The sequence below is a fragment of the Diorhabda sublineata genome, chromosome X (genome assembly GCF_026230105.1).
Source record: "Diorhabda sublineata isolate icDioSubl1.1 chromosome X, icDioSubl1.1, whole genome shotgun sequence".
NCBI lineage: Eukaryota > Metazoa > Arthropoda > Insecta > Coleoptera > Chrysomelidae > Diorhabda > Diorhabda sublineata.
The window spans coordinates 32,733,497-32,755,202 of record NC_079485.1 but is presented as its reverse complement, the minus strand read 5'-3'; the positions used below and the strand labels follow the sequence as shown (position 1 = coordinate 32,755,202).

Below are 21,706 nucleotides of genomic sequence, written 5' to 3'. Positions count from 1 at the left end.
CATTACGAAAAGTTAGGACAGGCAGTTTGAATTATTCTTCGTTGATATGAGTAGAATACATTTAATACATTTGATTCTCAAGAATAAAAAATAACCATATACATTTTATAATGAGATATATCCAATGATAATAAGGTAAAAACTGAATTATATACAATAAATTCCTGATCAGGGCTATATCCAAAATATAATTCACGTCATCCAATAATACAAAATATTAACAGAAAAACCATATCATTCAAATCAAATTTATAGAATCATTGGATCTCTTCTCAGCTTGATATGACAATTTCTTTATTGTAGTTACAAAAAATTTTTATTTCGATATTCATGATTTTAATGATCTATTAAATTAGAATTTCTGGAATCGTTGGTAATATTCATAAATAAAACAAATTAATAAGTCTAATTTAATCATTCCCAAATGGAGCAGTCTAAATTTTAAAAATTCTTATTTTGATAAATCTAGTATAAAATAATATGTTTCAAAATTTATTTATTGATTGATTCTAAAGTTCAATAAACTCCGAAAAATGCATTGTTACCCTATTATGACAGGTAACTTGATAAAGGATTTAAAAAGCAAGTGATTGGGGAAGATCGGAAGATATAAAGCAGTCAAAATCGTGCTGAAGAACTTTCCAGACAAGACATTTGATTCCATTTCTCCAGTTGTTATGAATATTTGGTTCTTGTATCTGTTTAATACTCTTTCAGTAATTGGAATAGAAAAAATAGGACGACGTATGTTGAGTTTCAATATCAGATTCCGAGTTTGAATCTTGAGGTCTGTCTGATTCTTTTTGTATGTCTCGAACTACATTTGTTTCTTGATTTACGGTGTTAGTGGGTCCTATATTATTCAGTATTTCCTCGAGATCAGGACTAGAGAGTGGAGGAATTTCGTCAGGATTTTGTAGGAAGTTTTCTATTATTTCATCCGCATCTCCTACGTTATTTATTGATTAATTATCCATAGTATTCAATTCTATGAATGGATTTCTCCTTAGGGCGATATGGTTTGGAGAGGAACGGCGATGTCTTGCCAGTTGATAATGAGGAATTGGAGGTCTTCCGTTTATTTGTCTATGTCTTCTGTAGTCCGAAGAAGAGTGGGTTGGTGAAAATTTGATGTAATATGATTTGCGAAAGAGCTCCAAACGGCTTTTCTGAAATCGCAAAAGGTGAAGCTGGTTGGATATTTTATTAGAAGAACAGATGTGTTGACCAGTAAAGGAACGTGGTCTGAGGAAATTGGATCGCCTTCAGAGCATTTGTCTTCGACCATGATAAATAATCTGTCAGTGTAGATTATATGGCCGAAAATGAAAGAGTTCAGGTGACTTAAGAGTGTTGCATTGAGGTTTTTCATCCGAGATAGGGGAAGAGAAACTAAAGTATTGGCGAGAATTATGCGGGCTGTGTTGGTTCTACTATTACCAAAAAGGGTATTCCGGTAATTGAAGTCACCTATGATAATGACTCTAGGAAGAGTGGATGCATATGCGAGAAGGTCGATAGAAATCGTTTCAAGTGGGTGTTTGTAAGGATAAGATGGTGGTAGTTTCGTTATTCAACGAAATATTGATGGCTATGGTTCTGTTGAAATAGAAATTGAGGAAGTTGGTGAGGTGACAAGGGGAGAACGATAAATAAAATTTGAATATTGTGGAAGCTTAAGAGATGCTTCACTAGGTGACACTTTACTAAACCTTGGCGATTAACGGTCCCGATTGTGAAGCCCATAGAACGTTATAAATTTAATGATGAGAACTAAAAGCGAAGAGGATGCGATTTACACGCCTTGGAATTATACTTTCGGGTGAGGTTTAGAGAGAAGGTAAGTACGAAATTGTTGTTGTTGTTGGGTGGAGCTGGTAGGTTGAGGTTTTTGGTTTTGATATGGATAGCGCGTGATGGTTGAGAGGTTTTGGGATTTCTTGGTGTGGGTTGGGGTTTTTGAGGAACAGTATTCAACGAATCGATAGAATACTTTTGATCTAGTTGTGGAGAATTTCACCAAAGTTAACGTTCTACGTTGAAAAAGTGGATTTAGTAGGTACGGAAGGCAGGCGGAATTTCTATTAAGAGGTGGTAGATAAGGGTTTGTTTTGTTTTGTTAGTACCTATCGAGCTTGGCTATGAAAGCCGATAGTGGACTGACGCTTGGAGGGAGTTTTCCTCTGTTTAAAGAATTCCTGAGCCTTTTGATGGCCTGTTTGTTTTAATGGATAAAATAAGTGAATATAATTATATTATATTATCCCCTTATTTATAAACATCCTCATCGCTCATCAAACATTGTTTGTCCAACACTTATTTCACATTCCAAAGAAATTCCTCACGGCACTCAAAAGTGCTCCCATGGGATCCCCTCTCTCTTCCGTCATTGCCAACACTTTCATGGATCATTTTGAAAATAAAGCACTATCCGCCTCCCCTCTCCGTCCAAGCTGTTGGCTACGATATGTTGATGACATTTTTGTCATTTGTCCCCTTGTAAAAGATACTTTAGATTCCTTCCTGCTCCATCTGAATGGCGTAGATCCTTGTATACAGTTTACGATGGAGGTGGAGGAGAAGTCATCTCTGCCGTTCCTTGACGTCATAATCAGAAAACTTTCTCCGCACGGTTTCTTTCACTCCTATCGCAAACCCACTCATACCAATCATTTCCTCAACGCTCAATCTCACCACCATCCGGCCCAACTTAACTCTGTCATTGAAACACTCTTATCACGATCCATCTCGTTGACTGACGAATCCAGTCGACCAACTGAAATCAATTTTTTGAGACAAACGTTGATTCAGAATGGTTACAACAAATCCAAAATTTCTAGGAGTATCCACAACTCCTCCATCCTTCTGCACTGGTTTGAAAAATGAATTGACGGTATCCCTTCCTTACATCAAAGATATAACAGACAAAATTTGCAGAATCTTTAAACTCCACGGTATTCGCACAATCTTCAAACCCAATTAGAAACTCTCCCGTCTAATCAGATCCGTCAAAGACAAAATACCCAATGAACACCATGAAATCCCCTGCTTGGATTGCCCCCATTCCTATGTTGACCAGACAAATCGACGTATTTACGTCAAAGCCAAGGAACAATTGTTGTCTGTCACCAATTCTTATATTTCCTCCATCCTTGCCCAACATCGTAACCATATGGGACACACTATCCATTTCAATAGAACCAAAACCATCACCTTACTCCGCTCCTTCGGGTCCAGGATCATTCGAAAAGCTATCGAAATAGAGAAACGTCCAAACCAGTCATGTCAAAGATACGGCTCGCGATCGCAATGTGTCACAGAATGAAGAATCATGTTTTTTAGAGCTTTTAGACTTTATTCGATTCCTCTACGGATGTTTTAAATACTCGTACTCTCAAGTCTGCGGATGTTTAAAGTAATTTCAAGCGCGTGCCTAGACAAGCGAAAGAGAGTATCGCCATCTCTTAGAAGCAAGCGAAAATATACTATTATTTTTGTCGAGAACGCTTCGAATCTAGACTAGCCAACAAAATTGAGGCTGTGGGAAATCAGGTAAAAAGCCAAACTCTGGACCATTTCCCTTATTTAAAATCATTTGGCACAATGAACCAAAAAAAAGTGGATGAATATTCTCAACTTCTGCAAAATTTGATTACGGAATTCAACAAGCATTTTGCAGACTTTCACAAAATGAACGAAATGGAATTCAAAATTTTCAACAATCCATTCAATTTTAAAGCTTCACAGGCACCATTTCATTTGCAAATGGAGTTGATAGATCTTCAATCGAACAGTATTTTGAAAGAAAAGTTTAATGAGATTGATGCTCTTACATTTTATACACAATATTCCAAGAGTTTGGATAATTACCCGGGATTAAAAAAAGCATGCAACATGCATTCTCTGCATGTTTGATAGCACCTATTTATGTGAGCAATGTTTTCAGTTATGAAAATGAATAAGAACAAACCTCGCACAAGACTTACGAATGAACATCTCCAATCAATTCTTAAAATAACTACAACGAATATGATACCTGACATCAATGAACTTGTCAAAAACAAGATAAGTCAGGTATCTGGATCCTCGAGCTCAACATAATTAAATTTGTTAAAATAAAACTAATTTGTGAATGTCGCACCACGTGTATTTATTAAACATATTAACAAAAGCCGCTGTATTAGAATCGTACCAAAGTACCAAGCACTGGCCTCAACCCCCCATGCCTGTTGAGCCAATTAATTGTAACTTTTAATTGACTCGTACATAGATGGCGGTACAGCTATCAAATAAATATATAATTGTTGACCTATATAAAACATCCCCTCCTTTAAGTTTAGTTTGTCCGGTTTTTTTATCACACAACCACATCATGATCTAAAACTTTTGGACTGGATAATAAACATTCGGGGGGAGCCTCCAGCAAAGAATTTCCATTCTTGAGTGACACAGTCGTTAGATTGTGTATAGTACGGGCTGCGCAAAATGATTTCAAAATCCCAGTTTTTTGCAAACGTCTTAAACTCTCCACTATCAAAAGGCACGTTATCAGCAGTTATTTTATCTGGTGACCCATGAACAGAAAAAATAGATTTTAAAGCTAAAATAACTGATTTTGCCAACTTGTCTTTAAATTGAGTGGTTTCCAACCAATTGGAATATGAATCAAACAATGAGAAAAATTTTGTTGGCATACGAAAAAATATCTAATCCCAATCTCTACCATGGCCGATTCGGTAACTCATATGGTAAAAGCGACTCTTTTGGCTGTTACGTCGCAAAAGTTTCACAAATACTGCATTTTTTATGTATGCTTTTCAATATCAACAGATTGCCCTGGCCAATAAAATATACGTCTTACACGATTTTTGCATTTTTCAATCCCAAAGTGACCCTCGTGCAATAATTTGAGCATATCACCCTTTATGACAAATGGCACAACAATTTTCTCACCAAAAAAAAACAGCAATTTATCAACATAGCTGAGGTGGTCTTTGATTTTAAAGTAATGCCTCAGAGAAGCAGGCATTTGATGTTTATTATTGGGCTAGCCTTTTCTATGGAAGTTGATAACTTGTTTCAGAATCTCATCTTTCACGATTTCCTGCCAGAATTGTTCCTTCCGCTTTTCAGACATGGCTAAATTTTTTGATAAAGAGTGTATTGCAAAATTAAATTCTTGATCAGACTTTAGCACAGTTTCTGGTAAAAACGCTCTTGAAAGCGTTTTTGCCACAAACGGAAATTTAGTAAGCAAAGTCTCATCCGTTGTAGGCGGGAAGAAATAGATGCTAGATCTTTTTTCATGATCGCTTCCAAAAGTTTATGATCAGTGTTGATTTTCACATCAAATCCATAAATAAAATAATAAAACTTTTGAGTAGCAAAAACAATCGCCAGCATATTTTTCTCTATCTGCGCATACAGGGGGTTAAGCACCTGGATGCTAAAGCTATTGGGCGACCTTCTTGAGATATAAAAGCACCTAGACCATCCTTGGAAGCGTCAGTGTCTATTTCTATAGGTTTTGTTGAATCAAAAAATTACAAATTTGGGGCCTTGGTTAATGTATCTTCAAGTCTAGTTAAAGATTCATCATGCAATTTAATCCATTGCCAATCAACATCACTCCTGGTTAAATTTCTAAGTGGAGCCTAAATACTTAGCCATGCCTAATATTCTTAATAGTTCTGTTTTATCTTTGGGTTTTGGCATCTCTAGATTCGGTTTCACATAATTTCTGTTCAGTTTCGACACCTTCCTTTGAGTGAATTTGACCCATAAACTTAACACTTCTAGATTTAAATTGAATTTTGTCTCTATTAAATTTTATATTATATTTTTGTGCTCTTTCCAAAACTAACCATAAATTAACATGTTCCTTTTCATTACTGCCGGTTATAATCATTAAAGTAAAGACCTACACCTTCAATGTCACCAAATATTTCATAGTTTTGTTTTTGAAAGACTTCAGGGGATGAGCAAATTCCAAAAGGTAGAAGACAAAATGCAAACCTTCCAAAGGGTGTTCCAAAGACACAATATTGACTTTGTTCATCAATTCGAATTTAAAAGTAACCGTCTCTCATATTTTCTATAGGTGATTCGTTGCGTGGAGTAGGCAAATTGAGACCACGGAATATATCCTTTCATTTCTATTTTATTCTTTCCTATTTATATACTAGAACCTTAAGTTCGCCATTTTACCGACCTTTCCCTTATTCATGGTAATAAACAATCAAGTAACCAACACTAGTTTACCGGCCATTTATACTTCAATTTGAATATTGTATTTGTGTATCAATTGAGAAAGGTGAGAAAGTAATATAACATTATCAATCTTTAACACACAATATAATGAACAAAAAGTATAAATTACTATAAAGATTAAAAAAACTCTTATTATTCTGATTTCTTCTCAGAATTGCTTGCATGGTCGTTATCAACATCATCTGATTGGCTTGCAGCACCGAAATTTTGAGGATCCAAAGAACGTCTCAAATTTTCTACGAAGTCAGGATCTGCCGATTGCATTCTGTTAGCTAATGTCTGACCACTAAAAAATGCACATTATTTAATACTGTGGTACAACCATCATCAGAGATGTAACATTCTGACTAACAAAATAACACATACACACACAATACAAACTTCACGTTAGGCAACAACAACGACTACCTTATTTTCATGAGAACGACGCTACGTTACTACTACTACGTTATCCACGAAATAAATTCTGAAGTTTTTTCATATAACAAATTTTATTTCAATGTTATGTAAAATAGTTACCATTATTATTTTCGACCATTTATTTTTGTATAAGTTTTGTAATTCAATAAAATTATTTTTAATAGTCAGAAGTGACTTCGTGATTATTACAATGACGTAGTCAGTAGGGTTTCTAAATGTATTAACGATATTGTTCTAAGTTCTAGCATAATTTTTTTTGTTTACCATAATAATTATTCAAACTATAAACTAAATGCCTGTAATACTAATGATCTTCCAGCTACCAAAATAGTTCCTGTTGCTTAAGCCAATCGAGCGACAAATTTTGAACCTTATAGACTACCCGCATTTTATGAAAATGCTTGTAAAACAACTTATAGAATAATCGACAATGACCAAAAAGTATTTACAAATCTTCACTATAAAAAAAACTCAAAGGGCATTAAATCACTTAGAATATTTTTGCGACTTAATTTCTCTAATTTAAGACTTCTAAAGAATTAAACACAGATAGAGTCGCCTTCAAGTTTTGTTTTGAGATTGCAAACTTTAGGAAAACAACAATACTTAACCATAGATCAAAATGTATCACAAACACGTCACACAGTATCATTAACTCTAAATACCCTATTAACTGGGTTTATTCTGGCTACTTTAATCCAACAAGGGTTCTATCGGCCATTTCATGAACCAAGGGAACTTCAATTGAACTATGAAAACCACAAACTTCGAAACTTCGAAATGTTAAATATATCTGAGTATTCTTTTTACTGGTAGGTTGAAACGTCAAATTTTTATCTGTCTCTCAAAAATTATAAAAACTAATTTAAAACAGAAGAGACCTTGAATCAAGACAGTTTAGAAACATAAACATATATAAAAAGTTTAAGAAATAATATATATATATATATATATATATATATATATACATATATATATATACATATATATATATATATATATACATATATATATATACATATATATATATATATATATACATATATATATATACATATATACCTAGATATAAAAACGTTATATAATGTTTGCTTTGTAAAACTTACGCTTGAATTAGTGCATCTAAATTCGAATCTCCGCTCTGATTTGTTGTCATAAACCGGGACATCCTACAAACACAATATAAAACTTATATTGAGCTTGAAAATTTGGAAGCAATTATAAATTATGCAACAAAAATATGAGAACTTAACTAAGTATGTAGGATATATAGGCGAGAGCCTTTTTATTGGTACAATAGTCTACCAGCTTAAAACTTCAAATTTTTCTTCCACAACATTTTTATTTCAATATACTGGAATATTTTCTCAACATCAAATCGTATTTTTTTTGTCACAGAAAAAAATAATATGAACATCAATAAGGAACCTATTTAAATTGATAATCTGGTATGGATGAATATTACCTATCATTGGTGCATTTCACTAAGCATTCACAGCGCCAGAAATACTCTTTTGGGCTATCCACATAGCGACTACGATCATTGTGGTCGCGGTGAGAATGTCATTCATGACGTCATGACTAACACTCATAATGACCCTTGTCAAGAGGTGCGTCAAAGTGAGAGTTGAAAAAATTAATGTAATATTCAAAACTCAAGCAACACAGAATATAACTATGAGAATTTATCCAATTTATCCCATTATTTGATGCAAATGGGATATTAAAAATACTTTTGAAGTATTCTAGTGACTCATCACCAAATATTTTCTCCACAGAAGATATTTTGATTTTACTGTAATGTAAATTAGCTAAACACTCAAAAAATTCAATGACTTACAAATTTGAATATAAGTTCCTAAAGCTTGTGCACTATTTTTTCCATTTTGCAATTTGTCATTATTTACTTTGGTTTACAATTAACTCTAACTCTCTTGACCAAGTGAAATAGGAAATACCTTAGTCGTGAATGTGAACATCGTGCTTAGTGGAATGCACTACATGTTTCATGAAGTACTTACAAACTTCTAAAATTACTATCACTGAGCATTTGTGTGGCCATATTAATCAGGTTAGGGTTATTAATAAATTGAGAAATATCTAAAGGTCGATGTTCAGGTGGAGCAGCACTTTCTGCAACAGAAAACTTTTTGTATAAATTATCAATTGACAATAATAATAGTATACCCATGGAGGCAAACATCTTTTCTTGGGCTAATTTCAAATTTGTTTCGTACATTGGATTATTTGGATCATATTTTAATGCTTGTGCATATGATTTACATGCATCTTCATACTTATTGAGATTGGAGTATGCGATTCCTAGACGTCCATAAGCTTTTCCATAGCATGGATCTAATTCTATAGCTTTTTTACAATCACTTATGGCATCTAAATGTTTTTCTAATCGACTGTATGCAGCCGCTCTATTACAATAGTATACAGGATTATATGGATTCATTCTGATTGCTCTAAAAATAATAATTTTAATAAATGAATCTTCTCAATTGTTGTGCAATTTTCCAACTTCATCTTACATTTATTTTAACTTTTAGGTGCAATTTTTATCATTCTCAAAATATTATAAATTATTATTATTAAAAACATTATATTGGAGAAAATACATCATTCAAAATTATTTCATTTGTCTCATAAACCTATTAATTCCAATAAATTATTTTTGCCAAATGTCCACATTTTGTTTACTAGTATTACTCCTGCTTTATTTTTGAAATTTTAAACAATGTCTAAAAGACTAATAGTAATAATTTTTTACAGACTCTGTACTAAGAGTACTAAGTATTTATTTATTTACATCTACATACTTTGTATATTCTACTATCGCCTGTTCATACTCAGAATTCTTCATGTGTGAATTTCCATCATTCTTAAATCCTTCAGCTTTATCAATTTGTTCTTCCGTGAGTTCACCCTACAGAAAATATTTTTATATGTCCAAAGTGAATATGCTATTAGTTTTGGTTTGCAATAAGAGAATATTTAAATTCAAAACTATATTATCAGATGTATTTTAAATTATATGATTAATTAATTCTCAAACTGTAAGAACAACCTCAGAAGTGCATAAAAAATTCAAGTCCAGCTCCAAATGAGTAATTTATTATTTGAAAATGAAGTTTTTCATTTTTCTAAATAACCTCCGCAGTTTCATCACAGTAATACGTGACTTTAAATGGTTCCATTATGCTTATTATTTTGATTTAATATAGGTACTTAAAAAATACAATGTAAATATTGTTCTTAATTGTTAATTACAATAAAATTACAATCTAACTTGTAGTCAAAGGCGTCGCAAGAGAGGGCAGGAGGGGGCAGTTGCCACCCTCCCCCATAGAGATCAAATGTAGCCGCAAAGCTACCAAAGTACTAAGGACGTGCGAGCAATTGACTTCCTTACCTATTAATAAATTCCACATCTCATGACAAATTAAGGTTTAATGTATATTGTAGAAAGTATTGATATATTCAGAATAACATTAAGATTTTGAGATCCATTTTTAAAATCACCGTCATTTTCATCACGACTATATTAGATTTGCAAAAACGCCATTAAACCTTGTAAAAATATGTAGGTAGGTATGGTGTGTGTGTGTGTGTGTGTGCATTGCATTTCTTTCTATGACAGCCGTTCACCAGCATTTATGTTAGTTTTGTATAATTTGTGTGTGTCATAGAAGCAATAATCCAGCAGAAAGCCCCTCAGAATACTTTAGTAATACCATACTTGGATTCAATTATCACCTCCCTTGAAGTATGTTTTACTGAAGAAAACACACCATCATTCACATTATCCAAGTTGCACCCGGCACAGATGCAAAAGATAACAATTGAAAATCTAAAACAAACTTGTGAATCTATTGCCCAGTTTTATGATTTACCTAACATAAAGAATGAAATTGAACTTTGGCAGCAACTGTGGTGTAATAGACTTAATCTAACAAATCTAACAGTTGTTGATGTCCTAAAAGAAACAAATTTCTTCTTTCCCGAAACAGAAAAGGCATTAAAAATTTTTATCGCTTTACCATGCATGACCTGTATAATAAAGCAATCCTTAGCAGCCTCAGAAGACTAAAAACATGGCTAAGAAGCACCATGGCAGAAGATTGCCTTAATGATCTGGCCATGATGAGTGGACACAGAACTATAATAAATAAAAACCTAAATAATTTTAATGATAAAGTGGTTGAATGTTTTGCAAAAAATCCTCGCAGGTTAAGTTTTAATTAAATATTATTTTTGTTAGAATAAATAATTATTACTGTGTTTAAAACTTAGTTATTGTGCTATCAAGGGCTTGTGAAGTTTTATACATTGATATTGATATTAGAATCGTTCTCATCACAATTGTCATCGATGCAAAGACATCCAAAGTGTAATGCTTCATGCTCTTGACTGTACCAGGAGTTCATATTTTTTTATCCTCCATAATATTGCATTATTGCCTCCCTCTTAGTTATAAGCTGATGATGCCCTTGCCTGTAGTGACAATTAAAGTTGATAGCAGATTCCATCACCACAGTATTCATTTAAATAGTGATGAGTAGTCTCAAATAATTTAATTCAATATAAATTATTTCTAATACCTTATGGATTTTGCGAGACCATTTGGAAAAACTTTCCAATATTCATTCGTCAATTTCGAAAAACCGAGAGTAATTTTTGAATATATAGGCAATATAAAATTTATTAAATCTTTAATTACCTTATTAGTTGGAGGAAAGAGTGAAAGCAGGTCTACTTTGTCTATTTCTGTTTTCGTTTTGATATCCATGTCAATTTCGTATGCCGTTTCAAGGCACTGTATTGCAACTTCAACTGATTCTTTTTTTTCACTATTCATGTTACTGTTCAGTAAGTCTTCTTGTAAAAAATTTATCACATAAGCTATGAAATTTTGTTTTTTAATTCCAGGATTTAAATTCATGACCTAAAACATACAGCATACTTTTCAAGAAACTTTTCTGCTCAATAAAATGAAACTTAGAAGAAAATTAAAAGGTTATGTATTTATTTGAATAAATCTGCTTACTTTTTAACCTAACAAATATTAATTCCAATTGAGAGAAATTGTGAGAAATAGTTGGTAAACTATAAAATTCACACCACTATCTTGCTGCAAATAAACTAAAAATGACAGTTCCAAATCAAATGAAAATAGGATTTAGTTGTTTTTTTTAGATAGAAAGTAGTGATTTTAGGCAAAAGACAACTTTGACACTTAATTAATTATTTACATTTGAGAAAGTCAAATCAAAAAGAGTGCGCAATAAGCACATTCTTACATACGGCATGGCACAGAACATATCCATGTATGTAATACTATATGGACAATTCTTATAAGAAAAAACAAAAAAACGTCTCTACGTTATGGTGCCGAGTGTATTTATTTTCTCTCTAGTTGAAGACATTTTATCTATACTGCGCATGCTTCATGCGCGGAAAAGACGCGCCGAACTAATTGAAGCGCTCGAAGGAAAGAGAGAACGATATACTATTTGTTTCACTTAGTCGGAACACTTTCCACTTATAGAAACTGTCCATATGCGAGTATCACATATATGAACATACCCTAAGGTTTGTTTTGTGCGGCAGGGTATGGAAACTCGCTGGTGCAAGAGGGGGAAATGAATCGTAGCTTCCTCTCTTGATCTCTGAGCATGACTAATACATTTATAGCATTAATAGATTTGACAATAGGTAAACCATAGATGAACCACATCTTATATTTTTCGAGGTGTTATTAGTGATTTTAATTCTGCTTTAAAACTTGTTGAGGTTATGTCTATTTTATTTTTGCAGTACCTTTTTGTTTGTTTTATTTGCATATCCTTTTGTTGGTAACAAAATGATGGCTTTTAAACATGTCCTAAAACTTTTCAGCATCAGTGTTTTTATAGATGAGCATAAAATTATAAAAAGGGGTTATCTAAGTGAATTTGCAAAAGTGTGTGATTGTCACTTTTTCAATAAAGAAAAAAGAATGGGCCAACGTTATTTGATTTCAATATTCAGAAGAAGTTTAATATAAAATCATCAGAAAAAAGCTATGTATTTGGTTGCAAAAAGTCCATTAGTCTAATAAAACACTTTTTTTAGGAAGCGAACTGTAAAAAACCTTGTGACCGGTTGAAGGTACTACCAGGACCTTCAACTGAGCCACTACCAGGACCTTCAACTTAGCCACTATCAGGACCTTCAACCAAACTACTGCCAGGGTCTTCAAAATGAGATCATGAAGTGACTCAAATTAAACTTGATGCTTCACTCCTGAGTCCATCATCTGCATTTCAGGATGCTAAGAATTAATTTTGCGGCAGCAGGTGGTCGAATTAACTGAGAAACTGGAAAAGTTATCAACAAGGTTCGGCTATAAAATTGTGAAGATCAAGGATGCTCATGTACTAATGTATACTGGTATTCCAATCAATGAGCTGTTCATGGTTTTTTTGAACTAATGGACAGCATTAAATTGAAATATGTGCTGGATAGAATGTTCAGATCGTTCCTAAAATTGATCAACTGTTTATAACCTTAATGAAGCTAAGGGTTAATCTTCCACATAAAGATTTGAGTAGGAGATTTAGTTGTAATAATTGACCAATATTATAATGACGTGGATCTATGCTCTACATGAAGTCCTTTTCAATAATTTGATGAAAACTATACTGTTAAGACAATGGAATCAAGCCTGCCTCCTTATTACTTTTACGAATTTTAAAAATTGTAGGATAATTTTGGATTGTACCGAAATTTATTCAGCAGTTCCAGCAAGCATTGAAAACCAGAGATTGACCTACATAGTACATAGAGATATTATAATTTTGAGTTTTAAATATTTTTTATTGTAGCAATATATTTCCTTATTAGACGTTTTTTTGTAAAAAGTTTAGAAATTATTATTTAAAAAATGTATATTTAGATTTTACTTAATTTATAAATGACTTGATCCAATACAATTATTGTTAAAAGTAATAATAATACTGTTTCTCTAATTTAATAAAAGTCTGTAAATCCTACCACAATACATAAATAAATACAATTTGATTTCTTGACAATAGACTACAGTCTTTACAATCATCAAATAAATTATTGAGCCACAAGCAGTATTTTAGTTTATTTTACAAGTTTTGTGTACAGAAAAAAAATCATTCAACTATAGCAATTTAAAATAGCTAAAGTTTGTTTCAAAAATCTTTATTGACAAAAAGGCATTGTACATTTATATTAAAAAACATCATTTCCTAATATCAGCAAACAAAAATTTGTATAGAGTGGCTTTTCAGTCTAAAATGAATAGTAAAGATTTTTCCAACTGTATACTCTATCTGCTAACACCAACTTTGGCAAGTATTGTTCTATATAGAAATTTTCCAAGAGTGAAATGTTTTCTTTCCATGAATCGTCAAACTCTACAATTGTCACATCCTTTTCCTCTGAGGTTTTAATACATAAGTAACATTTCTTTTATAAAATATGTAAAGTTCCTTGAATTTGGTGATTTGATTTGGTGAAAAACTATATATTTATTAAAATTCCTCAATTTTTTGGACAACTTATCATTTCTGAAAGAATATGGGCAAGTCCTGAATTTGTAAGCTATACTCCAGTTGGCCAAACATTTAAATTATAAATCTGCTTCAAATGATCTAGAGCATCTTTTTCATGAGTTCTACCCCACTGGATTGCTTTGATACCATCCAAATTTGTATTCACCTGGAAAAATAATGAATTGATTATAATAAAAAATGTATGTCAAATTAAACTAAAGTAAGGAAATGCTACATAAAATACCATTTTTGAAAAGACTACTTTTTGAAAAATCAAGCTAAGAGGCTTAATAAGCAAATTATTGATAACATCTTTGACTAAACTATGTATAAATTTATGATTTATTACTCACCTAAGAGTGTGTTGAACAAACTCACTAGGAATCTGTTTCTCCTGCATGCTGCAATAATAGCACTAAAATTGCTAGCAGTTAATCTAAATTTTCTTGTAAGGTACCTTTTTTCATTTGACACCTGGCCAGTAGTGGTGACAGAGATTTCTTTTATTAGCTGATCACCAACAGCACATTTTTCTTTGTGGCCTCCAAAAAGTTCTTGGAAGAAATAATTTCTTCAATTACTGGAAATCCATTTTCCAGCAAATTTATTGATTTCTTGTTCAATAGCCCGGTAAAACCAACAGTATTTCCCAAGCTGTGTAGCCTTTCCTTCAATCTGTTGATTGATGCTTCTGGTACCCCACCTTCAAGAGGTGTATAGGGCTTTAGTGGGTAAAGCTCTTCTGCATATTTCACTGGCACAACCTTCGGTTTAGGTATTGCCTTCCATGCACACGCTTATCTGTTACAGATATATTGTAATGCCCAAAAAGTGCCAACGCCGCAATGTGATGGCATTTTATATCCCTGGGACAAGTGCAGGCTTCTTTAATGTCACCATTCTTTTCCAACACTACAATAAAATTACAACCGGATTAATTCCATATTATATTAACAAAGGCATATATACCTACCTATAGATACCTTGTAGCTTTTGTCTTTCATACTAGCAAATACTTCCTCTCTTATTACCTGCAAATCAGAGTCAATGTCCATTTTCTCCACATGACTGGACTTTCAGGCGTTTCACCCCTTTTTATAATTTTGTTGTGTCATCTATAAAAGCACTGATGCTGGAAAGTCTTAGGACATGTTTAACAGCCATTAATTTCTTACCAACCAAAGGATCTGCAAATAAAACAAAGAGGTACTGCAAAAATAAAATAGACATAACCTCAACAAGTTTTAAAGCAGAATTAATGTTAAATTAACTCACCTGGCGAAAAACTAATAAAAACCTCTTAAATAGTACGTTCCTTCGACAATATATTCAACTGAAAGTCTTAATTTATCACATTATCTACGAAAACACTAAATGGAAAATTAGTTATGGGCATTTACCATTATTAACGAAATTGTTTGGAGTCGATTTAAGCTCCGCCGTCTCCGTGACGTCAGACTTAAGGTGAATTCACACTAGGCGCTCACTCAAAACGCAGTCAAACTACGCTCACGTTCCGCTAACAATCAAAGATTGGAGATAGTATTATGTTCAACTGACACTCAATTTTTAGTCAATATGAAGCGTAAACACATACCATGGACAAATTTTCCATAATTGACTTAGCTGCAATTGCCATATGTTTGGATGATGAAGAGCAACAAAACAAAAAACGCAAGAAGAAATATTTGCTTTCCATTTCTGAAACTATATTAAAAATTCTTGTTTTTACCGTATGAAAATCAACAGGTAAAAAAGTGCGAGTAGTGGCCTTAATACTGTCAAAAAATAAATCCACGCCGTCTTTTTCTTTTGTTACTGCCTTTGTTTCTTCATCTTTTTTTTTGGGTAAGAATATATTCCATTAGTTTTGAACTTGCGGATTCTGTAGGGGGCTTCTTTCGGGGTATATTCTTCTTTTTTTGAATATTTTGCTGAGGCACCGTCGTAACTGTCTCAGCAGAAATATGATTATCCTGCTCTTCTTCATTACCGCCATTCAGATCTTCAGCTTGTGTTTCGCCTTCGTCTTCATCGGCCTTGTTATCGATTAATAGTGAAGACACACGCGCTTTGTCCTTCATGTGAGGTAACAAAAAGGCCATCTCGTCTTCATACCTCCACTTTTTCTTTTTTTTGGCGGCCTGACCAGTTATAGTTTCACGAACCTTACATATTTTTCTGCGTTGGGATCGAAGTGATTCCCACCTTTGCTTGCATTCATCAGCTGGAAGAAATAAAAAATAAAGCTTAGCTAAAGGGTCAAAATTACGATTAAAAAAAAACAAACTGAAACATACTTCCATCACTGTTACTTTTTTCAAAAAAATAAGTAATAATCGATCGTGGTTAACCAGGCGAAGTACTATCAACAACTTTCATTTATCATGATTGTTTCCAAGTGAACCTATCCTGAATTACAGACGATGCATTATTTTCTAGATGGTAATCCAACGAAGTCGCAAACCAAATTGGCCATTTAACCGGAAACATTCCAAAAAAGAATCCATCCAGGTGGAATGAAATCTGAAATCTCAGAATCAAAGAGAAAGGGGTTGAGAAATCACAATATGGTTTTAGCATACATAAGAGACAGAATAATATTAAAGAGTTTCTACCCTCTTGATGCTTCTATAAAGAGAATTGGGATTGTAGAATACTGATGACAGTAAGAGTAAGAACCTAACAAATATGAAAAACCATGAAAAAATATCAATTTACCCGCTCTTCCTGAAGGAAATTAGAAAACTGACTAGCGAAAAATATGATAAAGCAGGTGGAAGTGGTCACTTATTAGGATGATTTCAATGATGGAAACATCTGAATAACTCTCAAATAAAAAAGTATAGGAAAAAGATTTTTACAGATGCTGCAGATTGTAAGAGAAGCAACGTTTCGCGTTAAACCTAATATACAGAGTGGTACCGAAAAATATTATATAAATTCTCTAGATTTGTGGAATATCTTTAGTTATCTACTGTAATTTTTTGATAGTAGGAAATTTTTTATGATTTCTTTTCTATTTTTGTGAATTTATGAATCTCACCACAGGCGTCTGAGCCATATAGTTGTCTAGCGTCAACTGATTTCCAGATATTTAAGGATTTCTTCAACTTGAAGTAGTTTTGTGGCAGCATTTGTAGCACGCTAGATTGAAAATATTTTGTAATATTTATATATCTCTTGACAGTTTGAAAAACGCTCTATCTATTATATTGACGTGTTGCGGATTAAATTCATTAAATATGCGTGTAACTCTTTTATACGTTCTTCCCTTGTCACCCAAATCTCTTAAAATTAGTATTCATATGTATCGTATTCGCCATAGGAGGGGCAGGGCGTCGATTTTTGAGGTTCCACCCCCCGTGAAAAAGTGAACTGAGCAATTTTGACGTTCTTAGGGTAATACGAGGGTGAATCAAATATAAACGAGACTTTTGGACCTGCGCGCGCAATAGTGATGGAAGAACGTTCCGCTGTTATTGGCTGTTAGGTTGGTTTGTCAGGAGTGGGGGAAGCACGTGACTCATCATCATAGACTCGCTCAGTGTCCATCGTTACGATGTCCGAGCAGGAGGTACCTCCCTCTATTGCGCAACGTATTGTATTCTTTTAGCTGCAGAAGGTGTAAAACCGGCCGAAATCTTGAGAAGATTGACTGCACAGTTCGGGGAAAAGACGCTGTCGCGAGCTAGAGTGTTTGCTTGGCATAAGCAGTTCGTTGAGGGCCGTGAACGTGTTGAAAATGAGAGCCATGTCCGCAGACCCCGCATCAGCATTACAGCGGGCAACATCGACAGTGTTCGTCAACTTGTTGAAGGTGAGGCGTCTAACAACTTGGGATATTGCAATTGCGATATGCAAGACTTGCATATCGCCGCAAAAGACGACACCTTCCAATGAGAAAAGTGATTCTCCTCCATGACAATGCTCACCCCCATACGGCAGCCCTGACAGTACAAAAATTGGAGCAACTGGGTTGGGAGACACTGGAACACCCTCCATACAGTCCAGACCTGTCTCCCTGCGACTTCCATGTCTTTGGTCCTCTCAAGGAAGCTTTGGGAGGGCAAAAATTCCACAGCGATAATGAGGTTGAAGCATATGTGCGCAATTGGCTACAAACACGACCTGACTCTTTTTACCTGGAAGGAATTAAAAAATTACCTATACGCTGGGAAAAATGTGTTTCTAAATCAGGAGATTATGTAGAAAAATAAACTATGATTATTTGTGCGTTTAAAATCAAAATAAATATTTTAAAAAATAAGTCTTGTTTATATTTGATTCACCCTCGTATATTATAGTTTGGGAACTTAATTTTATCCTCCCAGATAACCTCTGAATAAATTATTTTTACTTTGTTCCAGATATTTAGCAACAGGGTATTCATTTCGAACGATTGCCTTTAATTATTGCCTTGGCCACTCCACCGTCCACGAAATTGTAAGGGATGTTTGTACTGCTATAATATCAAACCAAGCCCCGAGTAATGGAACATTGCACATTCCCGAAGACCAAATGCTTCCAGGAACTAACACTACGGCACCATATGTAATAATAGGCGATTCGGCATTTCCATTAAAAAGAAATATTATGAGACCGTACCCAGAACCGCAAACTATTATAGATGTAGAAAAACGTATTTTTAATTATCGCCTTTGTCGTGCTCGCTGCATAGTGGAAAATAGCTTCGGAATTTTAACTCAAAAGTTTCGAATTTATTTCAGAAAACTTCTCCATGTTTTATTTTTTACTGTTGTGTCAAAATAATGTTTGTCTCCAAGGTTAAACTATTCTTCATAACTATCTCTATTAACTGCTCGTCCATTTTGCTGATACAGTCACCACCTACTACACGAGAATACAGTGATACAAAATAGACAAAAATGAACGCCGCCTGAAGCTACCTCGTACACACTGACGCAACGGTTCACTCACGTGCCATTCAAAATATCCGCGAGAAGAAAGGCCGCGATCAAAGATCCTGAGCTTAGCGGGAGCGGACCGCCAAATATGAATATTACCATTTAAATACCATGTCACAATCATTGATCGCGCCTTGATTGGAGCGTGATCTGATCTGAACTATGGTGTGAATCGGCCTTTAGGCTGTCTATTATTAAACATCTAAAATCTATTACACAACTAAATAAATATCGTTGAAGAATTAACACACAAAAAGTATTTATAATCGAAAGTTCTTGTAGATCATGTTTTAAATTTGAAATTTTTACCGAAAATTGAACGCGACGTTCGGAAACTGTGATCTAAATCTCGTTTTGTGTTAGAATCCGCAATCATCTGATGTGATCTACCCGTACCCGGGTTATAGTTTTCGAAGGACCAAAATAACAATGAATTAGAAGGAAATTGAATTAAAATAATTAATCCATGTTGAAATTTAATGTGTGTTTGTAACAATATATAGTTAATTTTAAAAATATATAGTACGTAACTCTTCACACTTGAATAACTCGGTTGAAATTAGTAATTAGTAATACCTACAAGAAATCAAACACAAGAAAAAGAGAATTTTTATAAATGGTTTAAATACATAAAAATAAAATAGCTATTAACAATAAAAAAGACATCAACAATTTAAGTAAAATTCATAATTCCATTCTAGCTATGAATAATTTAATTAAATTTTGCTATTTATTTTGAGACATAACAACTTAGAATAAAAAATTATTTAATGTGGTTGAAAATCAATTTTTATTTTGATATTCATGTTGTGGTGATCTATTTATTTATATAATAAGAAAATTGTCAATGACAAATTATTTTTTGACTAAATTATTAACGTTATTATCGTGGAACTGTGGAAGAATTTTCTAATTTTATATAAAATGTTACTGGATATTTACTTCATTAAATTATAAGCCTAATTTTTTATATTCATAATACGCTCTGTAAAACCCTGTCCGTTTTATTCTTTTCAAAGCATTATAGCGACACATAGTTTCCAATAGGACTGCAGTTTAGATATTGGTATATTCACACTCACGGATATACCTACCACCGCTTCACAGTGCTGCTAGACCAGTGTACATTTATCAATTGAACTCATCCTACATTAGTTCAAATTGTGTTTTTGAAGGTGTGATTACATTTGGTTTATACATGAGGTGATTAACATTTGGGTTTGCAACTGAACATAGTGGGGATTTTTGGTGAGTTCTTTATTACTTTCGGCGGCCTATTGCCCCAATTTTCACTCTACCGGCGCGGAGCTAGTCGTTTATTCATTTAAATGTATTTCAAACTGATATTTGTTACTACAAAATTATTTTTGTTGAACTTTTTGACGTTTTATTAAATTATCGGAATTAATAAATTTGTTTCTCTAATTAAGCAGATGATATTGTTGCAGAAAGATTTATAAAATGAATAGGTAATACATCAATTTAAATCTTAGAATAACAGTAGATTTTATATAATATTTGTTAGTTCTGAAATGAATATTTTTTTATTTTCTTTTTAATTTTCATCATTATCTTAAGCTTATTTTGCTTAGAATTTCAATGATGTAATCAACTTAGTTTAAAAAAATAAGGTTTGTGGAATACCCAATATTGTTGGTGCTTTATACATAGTAACGGTCTTCGAGCCGATTAAAAATTTATTAACGTTGCTTCAATACATACCTTCGAATTTCTTGGAATGTAGTGTCTCTATAAATAATCAGATTACTAATCCTCTTTGAAAATACCTATTCAAATTCCAATTCAATTCACATTTTTCTCCCAAAAACAGTTTCTGAAACAATCTATGAAAATTCTACCGAACTTCTTTGGTTTAATCGTTGATTAATCAAAACATTATTCAAGGAACTCATTTTGACAAGATTTTCATCGATTAATATTGTTGGTATTTTGTGAATATTATCAATTTATTTATCCATTATTATTCCATTCTCCAGTGAATCAACGAATTGATCTGATTAAACTGCGATAATTTTTTTTTGATTTTATAGGTGTGAAGGATATGCACACAAACAAATGTAAAATGAGGGAAATATAGTTCAATACATAACAAGATTTTTTTGATAAATATATATTTTATTATATTCATTTATAGAAGACTTTTCCAATATTTAGTATCAATATCGGCCTTTATCACAATTAATAATAATTGATTGTTAGGTCTAAGTACTTTTTGTTGGTTCGTTATTAATTATCCTTGATTTTTCTTGTATATTCGTAAGCTTATTATATTTTTTGCTTTTCATATTTCATGTTTGAATTACTTCGCCCATAACATAACAATCAGTTGATTCGAATATTTAACTTCTTACTTTGACTAACTTAGTTTGTATTTTTTACTTTTCACCCCTTCTACAGTTTTCTAAACTTTTTTCTCCAAAAAAGAAGTTTCAAGGACAATTTTTTCCTTGGATTGAGTTTTCAACAATTTGCCTCGATAAGACACATAATATGATG

At 33.0% G+C, this 21,706-nt stretch overlaps 1 protein-coding gene across 2 annotated transcripts; it reads right to left on the bottom strand.

Annotated features, from left to right (window-relative positions):
- Window positions 1-6,335: 6,335 nt before the first annotated feature.
- Window positions 6,336-12,035, bottom strand: LOC130451657 (small glutamine-rich tetratricopeptide repeat-containing protein beta-like). Of its 2 annotated transcripts, XM_056790815.1 has the most exons (7): window positions 11,744-12,035; window positions 11,417-11,641; window positions 9,516-9,622; window positions 8,878-9,161; window positions 8,712-8,823; window positions 7,797-7,859; window positions 6,336-6,556 (listed from the first exon to the last, which is right to left on the bottom strand). In XM_056790815.1, the coding sequence occupies exons 2-7, from the start codon at window positions 11,636-11,638 to the stop codon at window positions 6,403-6,405; spliced, it is 942 nt and encodes a 313-aa protein (XP_056646793.1). In that variant the 5' UTR covers window positions 11,639-11,641; window positions 11,744-12,035; the 3' UTR covers window positions 6,336-6,402. The 2 variants fall into 2 exon arrangements, with proteins under 2 accessions (XP_056646793.1, XP_056646792.1); XM_056790814.1 differs by having other exon boundaries at window positions 8,712-9,161; window positions 11,744-11,880.
- Window positions 12,036-21,706: the final 9,671 nt, after the last annotated feature.

What these genes read in the sequence shown, in the direction of transcription:
- LOC130451657 (XM_056790814.1), bottom strand. Translation starts at nt 11,638, where the DNA reads ATGAATTTAAATCCTGGAATTAAAAAACAAAATTTCATAGCTTATGTG. An exon ending in GCGATAGTAGAATATACAAA is followed by an intron (nt 9,162 to 9,515) that starts GTATGTAGATGT and finishes TATTATTTTTAG; the next exon opens with AGCAATCAGAATGAATCCAT. An exon ending in GATAGTAATTTTAGAAGTTT is followed by an intron (nt 7,860 to 8,711) that starts GTAAGTACTTCA and finishes TTGTGTTTGTAG; the next exon opens with GATGTCCCGGTTTATGACAA.